Source organism: Equus przewalskii, chromosome 2 (assembly GCF_037783145.1).
Source record: "Equus przewalskii isolate Varuska chromosome 2, EquPr2, whole genome shotgun sequence".
In the NCBI taxonomy this organism is placed as follows: Eukaryota; Metazoa; Chordata; class Mammalia; order Perissodactyla; family Equidae; genus Equus; species Equus przewalskii.
Window position 1 is genome coordinate 17,537,617 of NC_091832.1, and position 17,903 is coordinate 17,555,519.

Below are 17,903 nucleotides of genomic sequence, written 5' to 3' on the forward strand. Positions count from 1 at the left end.
CCAAAATAAATCATGTGGTATTCTTTCCAAAAATACCTGAATCTAATCAAGCCTCTAGACCTAATTTCCAGTTTCCAGGTAGGTCAAAAGTGTGGAACTTTCTACCAAACAATTGGCTTAAGCCCCTCAAAAGTCAATGTTGTGGAAAACAGAAGTTAGGGGCATTGTTCCAAACTAAAAGAAACCAAATAGACATAATAACCAAATGCAATGCATAAACCTAGATTGGATTTTTTAAAAAGCAACAAGAAATTTTTGTGATAACTGGGAAAAAATTGAAAATAGACTGACTTGTAATATGAAATTATTGTTTTCATTGGTATGAAAATGGTGTTAGGATTATATAGGAGCGTATCATTCTTAGGGGGCACATGCTCACATATTTAGGGATGAAGCATTACTATGTCTGCAAAATACTTTCAAATGATATAGTGAAAAATGTGTTCAACAATAAGTTTGTGAGATTCCTCTATGTGGTTGTATATAACCATAGTTTGATAATTTCTATTACTGTTTAGCATTCTATCATATGAATACACCACCACTTATTTATCCATTTTTCTGCAGATGGACATTTGGATTTCTGGTTTGAAGCTATTATGAGTAATGCTTCCTTCCATGAACATTCTTGTCTCTTAATGCTTACATACATGCATTTCTATTTGGTATATACCTAGGAGCAGAATTTCTGGGCCACAGGTATATCTATCTAGCAACCTTAATAGATAATACTAAACCATTCTCCAAAGTAGTCGTATCAATTTGCACTCCCACCAGTTGTATATAAGAGCTCCCACTGGGGCCAGCCCAGTGGCACAGAGGTTAAGTTCGCACGTTCTGCTTCAGCAGCCCGAGGTTCACCAGTTCAGATCCCAGGTGTGGACATGGCACCGCTTGGCAAGCCATGCTGTGGCAGGCATCCAACATATAAAGTAGAGGATGATGGGCATGGATGTGAGCTCAGGGCCAGTATTCCTCAGCAAAAAGAGGAAGATTGGCAGCCGATGTTAGCTCAGGGCTAATCTTCCTAAAAAAAACAAAAAAGAGCCCCCATTTCTCCACATTCTTGTCAACACTTGGATTATCTTTTTCCATTTTGGCCATTCTGGTAGGTGTTTAGTGATGTCTCATTGTGGTTTTTATCTGTATTTCCCCCATTACTAACGAGATTGGTCATCTCTTCATATAATTGTTAGTCATTTGGGCATCCTCTTGAAGTGCCTGGTCAGGTCTCCATTGACTATTTTTCTATTAGGTTGTCTTTTCTTATTTTGCAGTTCTTCATATTCTGGACACAGCCCTTTATCATATGTGTTTTGAGTATTTTCTCTTATTCAGTGACGTCTTTCCACTCTCTTGACAGAATCACTTGATAAACAGTTCTTACTTTTAATCTAGTCAACTTTATCAATCTTTTCCTTTATGATTAGTACTTTTTAACTCCTGTTTCAGCCTTCCCTCCCACCATGGTCATGAAGATATTCTCTCATATTCTCTTTTAGGAGCTTTATCATTTTGCATTTCACATTTAGACCTGCAATCCATCTAGCATTCACTTTTGTTATGGTATGAGGTAGGGGGTCAACTTTTACTTTTTTCTGTACGTATATCTAGTGTCCCAACATGCTTTATTAGAAAGACTTCCTTTAATCCACTGCTCTGCATTGCCACTTTCATAAATCAATATGTGTTGGGGGATGTTTCTGGGTTCTGTATTCTGTTGGTCTCTATGTTTATCCTGCACCAATTCCACACTCTTAATTATTCTAGTTTCATAATAAATCTTAAAATCTGGTAGTGTAATCTCTCCAACTTTGTTCATCCTATTTCCAAAATTGTCATGGCTTTTCTAGATCCTTTGCATCTCTGTATAAATTTTAGAGTCAGCTTGTCAGTTTCTACAAAAAAGCCTGGTGGAGATTTCTTATGCACTGATGGTGAATTGTCTCTTTCTTCCTGAAGTTCTATCAATTTTTGCTTTATTTATTTTGAGGCTTTAAAAAATGCCTACTGGTTTAGAATTATAATATTTTCCTTGTGAATTGAACCTTTATTACACAGAAATCCTGTTTCTAATAATGCTTTCTGCCTTAAAGTCTATTTTGTGAATATAGTGATCACTGCTTACTTTTGATTAGTATTTGCCTAATCTTTGTCTTTCCATTCTTTTAAACTTTTTGCCGTCCTTATGCTTCAGGCAAGACTCAGAGAGACTTTCAGTCAAGGACATTCCAAAGGATTTACTTCAGGTGAAGGAAAGTGATCTTAGAAGAACAGTCTGAGATGCAAGGAGTGGATTTTAAAATTCCAATCTGACAATCTCAATAGTTTAACTGTATTTATTCCATTTATACTTATTGTATTTTAGAGTACTTAGACTTGTTTCAAACATATTACTTTTAAATTCTATTGTTTTCCACTTTTCAATGCTTATTTTTAAAATTCTTACCTTGCCTTTTTCTTGAGGGAGATGACTAATATTTTTGCTTATTTGCATTTTCTTATTCCAAAGTTTTCCTCTTCATCAGTTTGTAATTTACACACTATTTTTATTCTCAAGAATAGAATATTCTTAAAATCTTATCATGTATATTTAATGTAATAGAGCCTGTTTCTCTACTTTTTCAACTCCTTCCATCCACTCCTCAACCCACCATAATCTGGCCTCTGGCCCCACCACTCCACTAAAACTGCTTTTTGCAGAAGTTTCCAAATGCTGAATTCAACAGTTCTTTTATCAGTTTATATGTCACTGGATTTCCCTGCTAATTTGACATTTGTGATCATCCCTCCTTCTTGATATTCTAGTCCGTGGGGTTCCCTGACATTGCACTTCCCCAGTTTCCTTGTTTGTTCTGCTTTCCATCTCTTTGACTATTACTCCTCATCCCCACTCCACCCCTCTCCTGCTTAGGCCTTTCACCCTTAACTCCTATTAAAGATGAATATTTCCCCCAAAGTTCTGTCCCCAGCCTGCTACTCTTATTTTAAAATTCACCCCTTGTCATCCCATCCATTCCCATGGAATCAATTACCACCTCCAAGGGGCTGACTCTCAAGTTCATTTCTCCATCCCGGCCTCTTCCTTGAACCTCAGACTCCTAAATCCCTTTCCAGCTGATCAACCAGACCTGGCTACATCACAGGGACCACACATTCAACATGCCTAAAACCAAACTCCTAATTTTACACAGATTCTCCCCTCCTAGAGAGAAAAGCCAGTTTCTCCTCTTCCTATAAATTCTCTCTCACACAAGCTAGAAATACATGAGATTTCTTTAACACCTGCCTCTCCCCGCCTCGATCCCACATCTCATCCATTACTGAGACCGCCCAACTCTACCTCCTAAAATATTTTTTCTGGTTGTTTTTCCCAAATAGTATTCTATAGTTAATAGGTATTCCATAAAAATGAATTCCATGGAAAAATAAGTCTTGGTAAATCCTAGAAAACCACGAAAAAAGTCTTTCCTCAAGAGAATGAGAAGACAAGCCGCAGACTGGAAAAAAAATATTTGCAAAAGACACATCAGATAAAGGACTATTATCCAAAATATACAAAGAACTCTTGAAACTCAACAGTAAGAAAACAAACAATCTGATTTAAAAAATGGGCAAAGACCTGAACAGGCTCCTCCCCAAAGAAGGTACACAGAGGGCACGGAACCACATGAGAAGGTGTTCAACATCATGTAATTAGGGAATTGCAAATTAAAACAATAAGATACCACAACACACCTATTAGAATGGCCAAAATCCAAAACACTGAAAACACGAAATGCTAGTGAGGATGTGGAGCAACAGGGACACTCATTCATTGCTGGTGGGAATGCAAAATGGCACAGCCACTTTGGAAGACAGTTTGGCAGGTTCTTACAAAACTAAATACACTCTTATCATATGATCCAGCAACCACATTCCTTGGTATTTACCCAAATGAATTGGAAACTTATGTCCATACAAAAATCTGCACACGGATGTTTACAGCAACTTTATTTATAATTGCCAAAACTTGGAAGCAGGCAACATGTCCTTCAGTAAGTGAATGATGGAACTGTGGCACATCCAGACAACGGAATAGTATTTGGTGCTAAAAAACAAATGAGCTCCCAAACCGTGAAAAGACATGAATGAATATTAAACGCATACTGATAAGTGAAAGAAGCCAATCTGAAAAGGCTACATACTGTATGATCCCAACTATACAACATTCTGAAAAAGGCAAAACTGTGGACACAGTAAAAAAAAAATAAGTCGTTGGCAGGGGCTAGAGGAGAGGGAAGGATGAAAAGGCAGAGCACAGGGGGTTTTTTAAGGGAGTGAAACTATTCTGTATGGTGGCTACATGTTATTATACATTTGTCAAAATCCCAGAGAACATACACCACCAAGAGTGAACCCTAGTGTAAATTATGGATTTGGGGTAATGATGTGTCAGTGCAGGTTCATCAGCTGTAACAAACGTGGCACTGTGGTGCAGAATGTCAACAGTAGTGGAGGTTGTGTGTGGAGGGGGAGGGATGATGGGGGAATACGGGAACTCTCTGTACTTTCCCCTCCATTTTGCCCTGAACCTAAAACTACTCTAAAAAATAGTCTATTAATCAAAAAAACCAAAAAAGCCTTTACCATAGAACTTTTCAGAGCCCTTACTATGTGAATATTATATTCTAGATGTACAAGAGGTGACACAATGTGCAGTCTTTCCAAACTTATTTTAGCATTTTTGTGTTCCATACAAAATGTTCCAAACTTATTTTAGCATCTCCCGAGCCTCATAAGCAGTTCATGAATTGCTGCTCTCAGCCACTCCATTCTCCTCTGCCCCTCCTATCATGGCCCTTGCTCAGCTCTTGCTGCCTCTCTGGTATCCTAATTCTGGTCTTGCTCCCTCATACACGTTGTTCTCAGCAATGCAAGAGTGAGCTGCCTAAAACTCAAATCTGACCACGTCACGCCACTGTTTACAAAGATTGAGGCTAAACTCCTTCCTAGGGTAGAGGAAGCCCCCATGATCTGGCCTGACCCCGCCTCAGCCTCACCTCTCACCACACCCTGACTTATATCATCCCTTAGAAACACTGAACTGCGTGTGCTTCCCCAAACATTCTGTGCTCTTGCAGGTCTCTCTCTCTCAGTTCACATGGTACTGTCTGGAATACTCTTCTCCCCACCCCCACCCCACCTACTGGTTAACTCCTACCTCTCCTCCAAGACTCAGTTCAAGTGCCACTGTCCTTAGGAAGCCTCGCTGCCAGGGTCAGGTGCCCCCAGCTCCCATAATACCCTGCATAAGATTCTAAGTCTGTTGCCCCACAAGACTGTGAGCTTCTCAGGAGCAGGGAGGATGTCAGATTCATCTTTTCTTATCTGTTCTTCCCAAATTCTAAAAGCTGATGGGCCCCAAGGCCCAGTCCTCTTCTCTTTCTCCTTAGGTGACTTCATCCAGTCTCACATACCATCCATACCCTGATGACTCCCAGATCGACACCTCCAGTCAAACAATTTCCAGGGCAGACACTTACACTTGCTCTCCTCTTTTTCCATTCTCCACACACGGGCTGCTTATTCAGGTCTCATTTCAAATGTAACTTTCTGACTAATCCATCTAAACGGTCCCATACCCACTCTCTCCCCTTAACCTACCTTAACCTGTATTATTACTATCTGAAATTAAATGACTGATTTACTTGTTTATTGCCCATCTCTTCTACCACACTATCCCGTGAGATTGGGGAGTTTTGATTCATTGCTTTATTCCAGAGCCTAAGACAGTGTTTGGCACATTGTACACACATTACATAATTGTTGAATGAATTAATGCCTACCATAGGTCTGGCATACAATACTTGCTAACATTTGAGTATTAAGTGCCCAATATTATGCTAAATGCAACACAGGAATTGTTTCATTTTTACCTTAAGTACCAGCATTACCCCAATTTTACACTGACACCTGGGGGTGTGGGAGCTTGCCCAGGTCACAAAGTAAGAAAGGATATGAATACTGGCAGCCTGATCCAGAGCTCACTTTCTTAGGCACTGTGCGATCCTCTCACTTACGTCTCAAGTATTTAAAGGAGAACTCAAAGGAAGGCAGGAAGGGGGCTGTCTCCACTTCTCCATCTATTGGGGGGGCGTGCTTCAAGTTTCCATCTTCTGAGACTCTAGCACGTGCAGATCTCCACGGTCCATCAGCTCACAACTCTAGACACCCCTGGAGAAAGGCCCCCTTTTGGACTGCCGGAGCGGGGGCCTGGCCCTTGGGTAGGCCCAGGATGGAATTTTTTTAAATACAGAAAGGGAGGGAACTGCCCCTGGAAAGCAGAACTGGTGTAAATCACCCTCCTCCAAGAGTGACACACAGTAAATCAAGCAAACAGTCCTTCCCTGCAATGTTTATTCAGGAATTGACACACACACGGGAGAAAGGCAACCAGGAACTGTGGTTCCCACAGGGGAAATCTTTTAAGCAAAGTTGTCTTGTTTTAATTTTCCAGTGGGGTGAACAATGACTGAGAGGAAAGGTGGCCAGGCGCGCTCCCTCACACACCTGGAACAGGTGGGGAAGCAGAGCAGCCGGGACACACAGGCATGAAAGAGTGATCGGCAGCCTGGGAGAGGGGAAACGAGAGAACCATCGATGAGACTGCAATTTTTTTGACTATAAGAAGAACTGACAACAGTTTTTAGGCTGTTGATAAATTAACTCCTCTCTGTTGCAAACCTAAAACTAAGAAACAAAAACAAAAACACCCAAAGCAGATGGGGAGAGAGAGAGGGCGGAATCCACACATATATGCACAAGCAGGACACTCGTTAAGGTCTGCATTCCCACTGGAGGGGCTGGTCCTCCAGCCTCGGGGCCAGATCCTACTGGAGGCAGGACAGAGGTGGGGAAAGGGCGTGTGGGACCTTCATAAAGTCTTTGGTGCTAACAAGGCTGACCGAAGCAGCAAGTCCTGAAGCCTCAGGATCCAGAAAACAATTCGGGGCAAAGCAGAGTAGTATTTTTGCTCATTCTCATAGGAGGAGGTTGCCTCACCCCAGGGGTAGGGCCAACCTGATCTGATATCCATGGAGAATTTAATTTGATTTCAGAACTTTCTTCATTCCCATAAATCATGCGAGCATGATGCCTCCCTCTTCAACCAATAATTTAAATATGTAGAAATAGCTTATAGAAGTACCTCCAAACCCTCCCCTCTTTGCCTAAAACAAAACACCTACAGACCTTTCTGAGAGTCTGACAGGAGGTTTAACCTTGTGGGAAAGGTACTCAAAGGTGTGCACATTTCTCCCGCAGTTTAAGTGCCTTCTGCCAACAATTTCTAAGGTGCTGGTGCCAGGAGAAGACTGGGGCTGAGGCTGGGGAGGAGGTCAGGACGGCTGGGGGACATGTACAACATAAAGCAACAGAGAGGTGTGCGTGTTCGGCAAGTGGCTGGGCTGGGCGGAGTGCCGAACCCCAAGTGACGGATTGAGCAATTTCTAAACCAAACAGAGATTGGTAGGAAAAGGGGATGGGGCTGGGGGAGTAGGGTAAAGAGGAAAACCGGGGAGAGAGGGAGCTGAGGAGTGGCAGCCATACGGGTGTCCTGTTTTTATTTCCACATCTGAGGGCTGAGAGTCTGGTTTGCTGCCTGTCCGTTCCCGCCATTCATCGACTGTCCATAGCTCAGCATGCCATTGGCTCCACAGAAGTTCATCCCGGCCATCTGCTGGGTCATCTGAAAGGGAGAGAGGAGACTTTGAGGCCAGGCTGTGGGCATGCAGCCAGTTCGTGCAAAAGGCAGGGTAGGAGTCCTTCCGGCTGTGGGGAGAGGAGAATGAGACAAAGGGAAACCACTGTGGTATATGACGGCGCTGAACCCGGTTAGATCACTTCAAGGACACCAGAGCACAGAAAGGAAGGACTTTCCAGAAGGAAGATGTTGACAGAGACCAATGCTCTGGGAGGGAAGGAAGGAATCCTGGACTAGTCAACATAAAAGCAGCAGGAGAAGTTATTATCTTTTTCCTTGCCAGTCTCTCATCCTAAATAGCAGGGCCTATCGCTAACTTGCTGTAGCCAACCCTGAGTATAAACAGAAGCCCCCAGGCCAGCGCTCCCGTCATCTCCCGCAGAGAGTTATTACTGTCAGCCTGAGTGAAAGTGCTTATGCACGCTCAAGCAGGACAAAAAGCAAGAGAAAGAAACTGAGCTGCTCAGAGCGAACAAAGGCAGGCAAAAAAAAGACCAATGGGGCTTCAGTGTATAAGAAGGGAAGCTCCTGGGAGAAAAGTTAGTGGAACAAGGCCTGGGTGGGGGCTGGGGCCGCTTTATGAATTAGATTGAAAGACTGGCCTCTGGCAGTGAACAGAAGAAACAATTTATCACAGAAAAAGGCCTTAAATTTTCCCAAGCCTGGTATACTTTCCGTATAAGTTCTTTTTCTTTAGGAGAAGGTCTATTTTATTTCTACCAACTTTTAAAGAAAATTTCAAGCTTACAGAAAAGTTGAAAAAGTAGTACAATGAAACTTATATAACCCTTCCTTAAATTCACCAATTGTTAACATTTTGCCATATTTTATAAACTTTAAAAAAATTTTTGATGAGCATTGAAAATTACAGATCTTGTGACATTTCACCCCTTAATCAGGAGGCATCTCTTAAGAAAGAACAGTTTCCTAGAACCACAATACAATTAACATGTTCAAGAAATTTAACATTAATACAATATCCTAAAATACATGTCATTTTCATATCTCCTTAGTCTCCTTTAATCTGGTACAGTTCCACCACCACTATCTTCTTTTTTTCCTGACATTGTTTTAAGAATCCAGGCCAGTTATTTTGCAGAAAATCCTTCAGTTTGGATTTATCTCATGTTTTCTCATGATTGGATCCAAGTTAAATATTTTTGGCAAGAATTCTATGTAAGAGATATTGTGTCCTTCTCAGTACAAGATACCAGGAAGCACATGATATTGATTTGTCCCATTGTTGGGAATTTTATGTTTATCACTTGGCTAAGGTATTATCCATCACGTTTTTTTCATTATAATTAATGTCATCTGAGGGGTCCTTCTTTGAGAATGTGTGACTACCCTGTTCTTTCTACAATTATGAGTCATCATTCTTCTGTCAAGAAGGCTTTCCCTCCCTCTATTCCACATCCATCTTTTAAAAATATCACTGTGGACTCATGGATTTTTTTTCCTTCAGTGTGCTATAATCCATTAGTGTCATTCTTTTTGATCTTCAAATTGTCCCATATTTGGACAGCGGGAGCCTGCAGGAGTTGGCTCATGTGGCCTTTTGACATGTTCCAATCAGTTTTATAACACTTCATTACTTATATAAATAAACATGAAAGAATAAAAATAAGTGAATTAAAATCCCAAGTATGAAAGCTGGAAAAAGGAGATCAAAGTGAGTGAAGATAACCCAGAAATTGAGGTAGAAAACAGAAAAATGTAGAACTAGTAAATAAATCAAAACGCTGTTTTAAAAAAAATAAGTAAAATACACGGACCACTAGCTAACTTAAATGAAAAAGCGGAGAGGGGAAAGGCGAGCACAAACATACAAAATAAGAAACAACAAGGGAGGGGCCGGCCTGGTGGCGCAGCGGTTAAGTTTGCACATTCTGCTTCGGTGGCCCGGGGTTCACCAGTTCAGATCCCAGGTGCGGACATGGCACTGATTGGCAAGCCATGCTGTGGTAGGCGTCCCACATATAAAGTAGAGGAAGATGGGCATGGATGTTAGCTCAGGGCCAGTCTTCCTCAGCAAAAAGAGGAGGATTGGCAGCAGATGTCATGTCAAGGCTAATCTTCAAAAAAAAGAAATGACAAGGGAAAAACAACCGCTGAAACAGGAAACTAAAAAATCATGAGCCTGCTTGGCACAACTTTTGAGAAAGGAATTTGAAAACCTAGGTAAACTGGATAATCTAGGTAAACAGAGCTTTCCAAAACTGACTTCCACAGAAGACACAGAGAAAGCTACCAAAGAATTACTATAGAAAAAAGCAAAAGGACCATACAATTTCATATGGTAATTCTACCAAATCTCCAAAGATCAATACTACATAAATTGTTCCAGACCACAGAAAAAGGAAAACATGAAATTTTTTTTTTTTTTAAGATCGGTACCTGAGCTAACAACTGTGGCCAATCTTTTGTTTTTTCTGCTTTTTATCTCCCCAAATCCCCCGTGGTACATAGTTGTATATCTTAGTTGCAGGTCCTTCTAGTTGTGGCATATGGGACGCTGCCTCAATGTGGCCTGACAAGCAGTGCCATGTCCGCACCCAGGATCTGAACCCTGGGCCACCACAGTGAAGCGCATGAACTTAACCACTCGGCCACGGGGCTGGCCCCGAAAATATTTTTTATAAAGCAATTATAATCTTGATACGTAAACCTGACAAAGACTGCCCGTGCATGCACTCGTGTGGGTGTGCACACACACCATGTGTCTGGTATTCCTCTGCCTATCTCTTTATTTTCCAACTTTGAATCACTTTGTTTCAGCTGTATTTTTTGTATCTAGTATAAAATCAGGCATTACTTTGTGAGCCAATTTGAACTTCGTTTTCTTTTAATGGAAGAGCTGCTTATTGCTATGACTGATATGTTTGATCTCAATTCCATCATATTATATTTTTATTGTTTTATTATATTTGCTGTACTTCATATGTCTTCTATTTTGTTGTAAAAAAATTCCTTTGGTATTCATGAAGTTCCATATTTTTGTTCTAGTGATGACCTTTACTAATACTTTCCGTCTTTGATCTCATTTATTCCGTTCCCAAGCTTCTACCATTTGGTTTGTGAGCTTATTACGTCCTTTGACTTCCACCTATTTCCTCTGCAACAATTTATTCTACTTTCCCCTTTTCTTCTCCTTTCTCCTCCCATTACTTTCAGTTGTATCGTATTTTAGTTGTTTGTCAAAATACAACATATGTTCTTCCACCCTTGTCATTACCTTTGTTTTAGTCAGATTCTCAATTAAACATTCACTCACCATCAGTCCTTTTGCCAAAATGTCCCCAGTCCTTAGATGGATGCAGCTTATCTTCAGGTAGATGCCTCAGGAAAGGCTTGTACGTATGATATTCTCTGATTTCCTGCATATTTAAGATTTCTTTTATAGCCTTGATACCTAAAGGATAACTTGGCTGACTATGAAATCTCGTCTCACATGCACCTGAGTGTCCTGAAAATACTATTGCCATTGTTCTCTTTTTGTATGTTGTTGTTAGGAAGTCTGATGTCAACCTGAGTGTTGTTTTTTCTTTGGAAATGACAGATTTGGGGGGAGGAGAGATGAGGAGAGGGCTGGTGCCCTGAGAATTTTCCTTGTTCTATGAAGTCCAAAAAGTTTACTGGGATATGTTAGAGTTGACCATTTTGGGTCAATTTTTACAGATACACAGTGGCTTCTTTCAATATTATATTAAAGTCTTTTATTTCTAGGAGATTTTCTTGTATTAGAGTTTTAAATAGTTTAATTCTCTTCCACTATGTTGTTTTTCTTCATTGGGAGTCTCCAAATATAATTGTGTTAGGCCTTCTTTGCCTAATTTCCATCTTACTTTCTCTCTGATTCCTTTTACTGTTTTCTATATTTAGTTTTCATTCTCTTAGCTGTTTCATGCCTTTCTTCAATGCCAAATATATCTCAGTTGACTCTATTCTCCTTTGGCCAACTTGTAATTCAGTCTTCATTTCTAAGATAATTGTGTCTTTTTAAAATTTCTTTCCTCAGTTTACCAAACTTTCATTTCACAATCTCCAGCTTTTTGTCCATGTTGGTTCTAAGTTTTTGAATTTCTGATTCAAGCTGTTTTGTCTTATCTGCAGTTGTTTGTTAAAGCACATTTAATTCACATTGGTGGACTGTGTAACAGTTTTCTTCTGCTTCACGACTGTTTTTTGGTGGAGAATTTTCATTTCCTGAAATGTTTTGATTTTCATTTTCTATTTTCTTCTCATAGTAGTGTTGTGTGAGTGTTGTCTGCCACTTTCTGTTTACTTTGTAGTGCCTTATTTTTCTGAATCAGCGATAACACAGGCAGGTGTGAGAGTTTTGGGATGCTTACTAGATTTCTTAGTTCAAGAGCGCCCTCTTCTGTTAGTATAGTGAAATGATGGGGGTGTATCTTCTGATTTTGTGATTCTCTATTCCACTTCTCATTTATTTTCCCTTTACTACCAGGTCTCCAAACAACACCTTCTCCTTCTAATTCAACCCCATTTCCCCTAGAAGCAATGCTTTTCCAAGGCTATCACCTACAATCCTATATATTTCAATCCTTTTTTTTGATTCTCCAAGTAACCGTTACTGGTTCTAACCTGCCAGGTCTCAGACCTCTTAGCATATCTCCAATCAGGGTAGGTCTTCACTTTCTAGGGAGTGATTTTATCTGTGTTCTGTCACTTCTAGCCTCCTGCTCCCTCTCCTCTTTTCACAGTCTCCCTGGGATGCTGACTCTGCTGGATTTAGGTGCCATGTAATCTGAAGTCTGTAGTATTTTCTACTAGATGCAGTAGTCGTGGATTGCATATGGGTGGTTTTATCTGCACTCCTATTTTATCTGTACAGGTTTTTGTTTTTTTCTCGATGAATGTGTGGAGAAATTTAGATTTAGGCAGTTACTCTCATTCTACAGGAACCCAGAATTCCTCAGATATTCTGACATTAGATAGACCTTCTAGGGAAAAAAAGCAAACCTAAGAATGTCTCTGGCATTATCTCATTTACTTTCAGGATTCAAAGGATAAGAGACAGACATAAGGTGGAAGAAAAAGTGCCAAAACTCTCGTCCTGAGTAAAATGGGATAGCTTACCTGAGTAAGGTTCCATTGCAGCTGCTGAGCTGGCTGAACCCCATACATAGTCTGGGGCATAGCTGCCATGCCTGCCATGTAGCCAGCCTGCTGAGTGGTCATCATCCCATTTGGTACACCCATCATTGATGCCTGCATGCCACCCATATAGCCTGCAGGCATGGCCATGGGGGCAACCATCCCAGAGGCTCCAGGCTGCGGTACCATGCCTACTGGTGGGGGCATCATGCTCCCCATTATGCTGTTCGGAGGTGTGACCCCAGGGAAGCTGGGGTAGGCTGTGGGATATGCCATCTGAGCAGGAGCCATGAACATTGCTGCCGAGAAAACACACATACAGTTCTGTTAGAGAGGAAACCACACAAAATCAGTCCAAACTCCCACTGGCTACTCCTTTCTAGCTAGAATTTCTCAGGACTACTCAACCTAGAATGCTCTTTTACACAGAAAAACTGTTAGATTTCCTCTAAGACTTGCAGTGGCTTATCAAGGGGCCGCTGGCCTAGCCACTTCCCTTTAGACTTTGCGGAGGTGTGAAACCAGACCCCAAGTATGGCTCTGAGTTCTAGCTATCTGCAGATATTTTGTGGCTTCACAAGAAATGTCATGTTCAGGCTTGTCTGCAGTATGACATCCTGGCCCCCAAAGCAAGTGCCCCCATTTTAACAAATAATTCCTGCATGTAAGTCCTCGCATCTCTATCTGGCATATTGCCAGGACCCCCATGAACTCTACCTTGGGCAGGCATTTGAGGCGTCTGGGATCCATACAGCGAAAGGATGGAGTCTTTAGAAAGCTGTTTCTTGCCCGTTTCTTCTGATTTGCTCCCTGGCTCCGGAAACAGGTTCAGGTTTTCAGGAACAGAGCCAGCACTCCCTGCAGTTGGCATGGAACCCACAACCTTACGGCAAAGAGGGCAGAGGGCAAATTGGAATGGTCCTCATGGGATCTCTGCAAGGACCGCCCTCATCTCTCTGCGGCTTCTAACATTCGCAGTAAGGATTCACGGCTCAAGCGAATCGCGTCCTGACATTTTCACGATACAAATATCTGAAAACACCTGATAGTTAAGCTCTGGTACAATTCTTGGTCCTTTGGCAAAACAACGTGATTTGGCGAAAAACAAACAAAGAAATAAAAACAACCTACAAATGATGCAGCCAGAGAGAACTGAGTTTAGATCCCAGAGCAGCCATTTACTGGTTGCATAATGAGAGGCTAAGTCATATAACTTTTCTGAACTAATGTTTCACCTATTAAATATCCATTTTGCAGGGTTGTGGTGAATATTTTAAATTATAAATGAAACATACAAAATCACCTAGCACCGTGCCTGGTACATTGCAGGTATTCCACAGATGGTAGCCATTAAAAGTTTCAAGTCTTTCATAGCTACAAGTTCTCTGGCAATAACTCAGGCTGAAGAGCTGACCCGAAGTATCAGCCTTTATAATTTGTCACACCTTCAACAGAAGCCCACTCTTTTTGGGCAGGAAACAAAATGGAATGAATAGTAATCTTAGGCTGTATCAGAGATGACACAGTGTTCAGGGAAGAATCAAGAAAATCAAAGTCCAATTCTACCAAGGAAGCATGACTTGGGTCCATGATTAGGTTATCAAAATCACCCTTTTCAGAATGCTCTCTAATCCTCTAAAGGAACCCACAAGACTCACCTTTCTGGAAACCGAAGAAGAGGGGGACGGAACAGAGGCCAAAAGATCTAAATCCTTCTCTAGGGTATTGCTGGTCTTACTATTTGCAGCGGAGCAGGACACAGGAGCATCTGGAAAGAGAGATCACAGTTAAAATGGAGCGCTGCTCATTAAGCCCATGCCTTCCTCCTATTCTGGACATGAAGCAGACAGGGAAGGCCCACATGCTCCATCATGGACCTGGAAATCTTGACTTTTCTGGAACCATCTAGCTTGGATGGGGCATCTAAAAGGAGGCCTCACCCCACATTCCCAAGAGCACGCTGGAGAAGCCTGTAGCCCAGCCATCAGGCCCAGGACAGCAACAGCCCAGGCCTGGAGGCTGCATCAGCCCCGCAGCAAGGGGGCTGGCTGGCTCCCTGCTGGCTATTTGAGGGGCAAAGCTGCGTAGGATTCATTTTCAGAGAGAAATGAAAGGTATAGAAATTAGAAGCCTAAGTAGCCAACAGCCTAAATCAGCGGAAATGGGCTGAAACAAAGGACAGCCAGCGGTACTGTGAAAGGTTCAGACTAGACTCTGTTTCTGACAGGGGCAGAATCACTAGCTCAGGGTTTCAAAGGTTTGGGGGAAAATGACCACAAGGTAATAGGCCATCTCAGAAACAGGTCTCACCTGAAAAATGAGAAGGACGGGGGCAGGGCTCACAGGCGCTGGCTTAGTAAACTTGCTAACGTTTAATGAGTGCAGGCACGAGGCTAAGAGTTTTAGAGGCATTATCTCCTTTCGTCCTTCCAACGACACCTCTGAAGTAGACTCTTATCACCCTCACTGCACAGATTAGGAAAGCAATGTTCAGAGAATGAGGAAGCTACCCCGGGTCACACAGATAGCAAGTGGCAGAGCTGGGACTCTGGCTCCAAAGGCCATGTTCTTAACCACAACATTTTACTGTCGCTCTGAAAAATCTCACCATAAACACTTCCTGAGAACAACTGCTCAGATGTAAAACAACAGGAAGAACAAGAGAGAACAATCTTAGTGACGAAGACACAAACTGAAGACTCTTGTCTCTGCCTATCCTCCCAGGGTCACAGAGAATTCATCAAAATTTGTAAGATTATGGGAGTGAAAAATTCTAACTCTTACCAAGGCCCAACAAATCCATGACAGGTGCTGTGGATTTCGGGGAGCTCTTCCGAGGTAGCTGTGGATCCTCTTTTTTCTGTGGCTAAGGTGAAAATATGTTATAGAAAGAAATAAGCAGGTGTTTTTGAAGGCTTTTCCCCCCTCTCCATTGTAAAGCCACAGGTATTCCAGTGGCATGGTTGCTGTTATTCAGAGACAAGACTCAGGAAGCGTCAGGTGAAAGAATCAAGTCAGGAGGCACGAGGGCATAAATCAAACCTAAAGTGAAAAACAAAGATATCATCTGTGCCTGTCTGGCTTTCTGAAGAGACAGATCTTTCTGAAACCGAGACAACCACAGATCGGGGGATCCCACAGAAGTAGCAGTTTTTGGTCCCAGGAAAAGCCAAGACTAAAGGTAGGTGTCTGATGGTACAAGAGCCGAGAGCCAACAAATCTCCCAGTGACTATAAAACCTTTAATACCAAAAGGGAGATCAGTAAAGACCACCTAATTCACTCTGCCAAATCACTGATGACTGCGATCTGTGGACGATTCAAAATGATGATAAAAGGCGCTTCCTTAAGCAAATAGCAAAAAGTCCCCTCTCCCAAGATTCCAAGCTCTGATATTAGACTATCTACTACTACAGCCACAGTGTGTCCTGTGGAAAAAGAAAGCTGTCTACTTCAGTATGATAGAGCAAGAATACAAAGAAGGGATTGTTTAAAATGGATTAGTATGGCCTGGCTTCTGGACTGTTCTTAACTGCAACAGGAAGATGAGGTACAGAAAGTCTAACGAGAGAAGGACAACGTAGCATCTGCTCAGAAGGTGTCACACAGCCCTGGCACTCTGGCATGGAGCGTGCCTCTTGCTCAGATGGGGCAGATGCAGGTCCCAAGCTCCCATGTGGCCCCCAAGAGAAGTGTTACAGAGCGGATTAGGCAGCAAGAAGGCGATGGGAAAGCAGCACAAACGGCAGCAGCTGATCTCATCTAAACATGGACCCTCCCTCCCCCTTGAGCCCCAGGTGCCGTGCTGCAGTACGCTATCAACCCCACACCCCCTCCCCTCCACACACACCAACACACTCGAGGCCATCCACACAGTGCAAATCCTGGCCCACTTACCATTTTAACTTTCTCAAAAACAACAGGTTCCATTTTTTTCTCTGGAGCTGGTTCATTCCCTCTTTTCCACTTGTCATCTTTTTCTTTCTATAATGATTTAATAAAACAAGACAAAAAACACAGGCCCCAGGGTGACTAACAGTTCGATAAATTATAATTCCACATGTCTAAAAAGGACACAAAAAGTCCCTATTGAATTTGATGCAGGAGTCTGATGAACTTGAGGGTTTCTTGGGGTGGGGCATGAGAGCTGGCCTCTTCCACATTAGCCTCAATGCCATAAGAGACATCTTTCAAATGTCTGAAGCACCTGCCCTCCTTGTTCTGGAAATGTGCGGTCTGGGCTATCTACAGAGGTTGACGTTTCCCCAGTTTGCTGCCTTTTTTTGACGCAACTTTAACTTGCTCATTCTTTGAGGGGTTCCCCCTCATCTTGCTACACCAGTCAATAAGTTCATGTTCATCTTACTCAGCAGATCCTTTGTGATTTTATAAATTCAATCATAAGTTCTTTCCATCTTCATCTCCTTTTTAAAAATCAAAAAATAAACTGTAATTTCAAGCTTAAAGATTAGGGGAAAAATCAAGGAAATAAGGCAAAAAGGAGAAAAAGGATTAAAGTATCCCTTTTAGGGTATCCGAGTGAGTTGCCTGTATAAAACCAAAAAGCACATCAAAAATAAAATATTAGAAAGTCTCTCTCAGTTTTTGCTACTTTCAGAGGCAGTTTCATAAGACTTTCACTGATTATAATGTTATTGGTCACATTTTTGACATCAAATATCTAAATGCAAAACAGAACCCCAAAGTGAACTTAAGAACACAGGCATATAAAAGGAAGTATAGCATATATATGAAAAAATGGTCAGCCTTGCTAATGATCAAAAAGCGAAATTTAAAGTGCATTTTAGGAGGAGAAAGAGCTTAATAATAATACCTAATGTTGGTAGGGATGAGGTAAAACCAGCACTCTTATACGCTGAGAAGACAGCGTAAAACAGTACACCTTCTAGAAAGCATATTGGCAAAAGTATGAAGAGACAAATACTGAAACCTTTTGACCTAGATAATATCTTATCTCGTAATATATTTTAAGAAAGTAATCCAAAATATGTAAAGGGTTATATCCACCAAGAAGCTCATCC

The 17,903-nt window shown here is 41.7% G+C and overlaps 1 protein-coding gene across 7 annotated transcripts in view; it reads right to left on the reverse strand.

Moving 5' to 3' along the window:
- Positions 1-6,381: 6,381 nt before the first annotated feature.
- The window catches only part of SMAP2 (small ArfGAP2), a 79,862-nt gene continuing 68,340 nt past the window's right edge, over positions 6,382-17,903 (reverse strand). For all 7 annotated transcript variants that reach the window (XM_070610168.1, XM_070610167.1, XM_070610169.1 and 4 more), the window contains 6 exons: positions 16,759-16,845; positions 15,647-15,728; positions 14,521-14,630; positions 13,580-13,745; positions 12,845-13,161; positions 6,382-7,729 (listed from right to left, as the gene is read on the reverse strand). In XM_070610168.1, the coding sequence (XP_070466269.1) occupies positions 7,604-7,729; positions 12,845-13,161; positions 13,580-13,745; positions 14,521-14,630; positions 15,647-15,728; positions 16,759-16,845 (888 nt within the window). In that variant the 3' untranslated portion in view covers positions 6,382-7,603. The remainder of the gene's footprint in view (positions 7,730-12,844; positions 13,162-13,579; positions 13,746-14,520; positions 14,631-15,646; positions 15,729-16,758; positions 16,846-17,903) is intronic.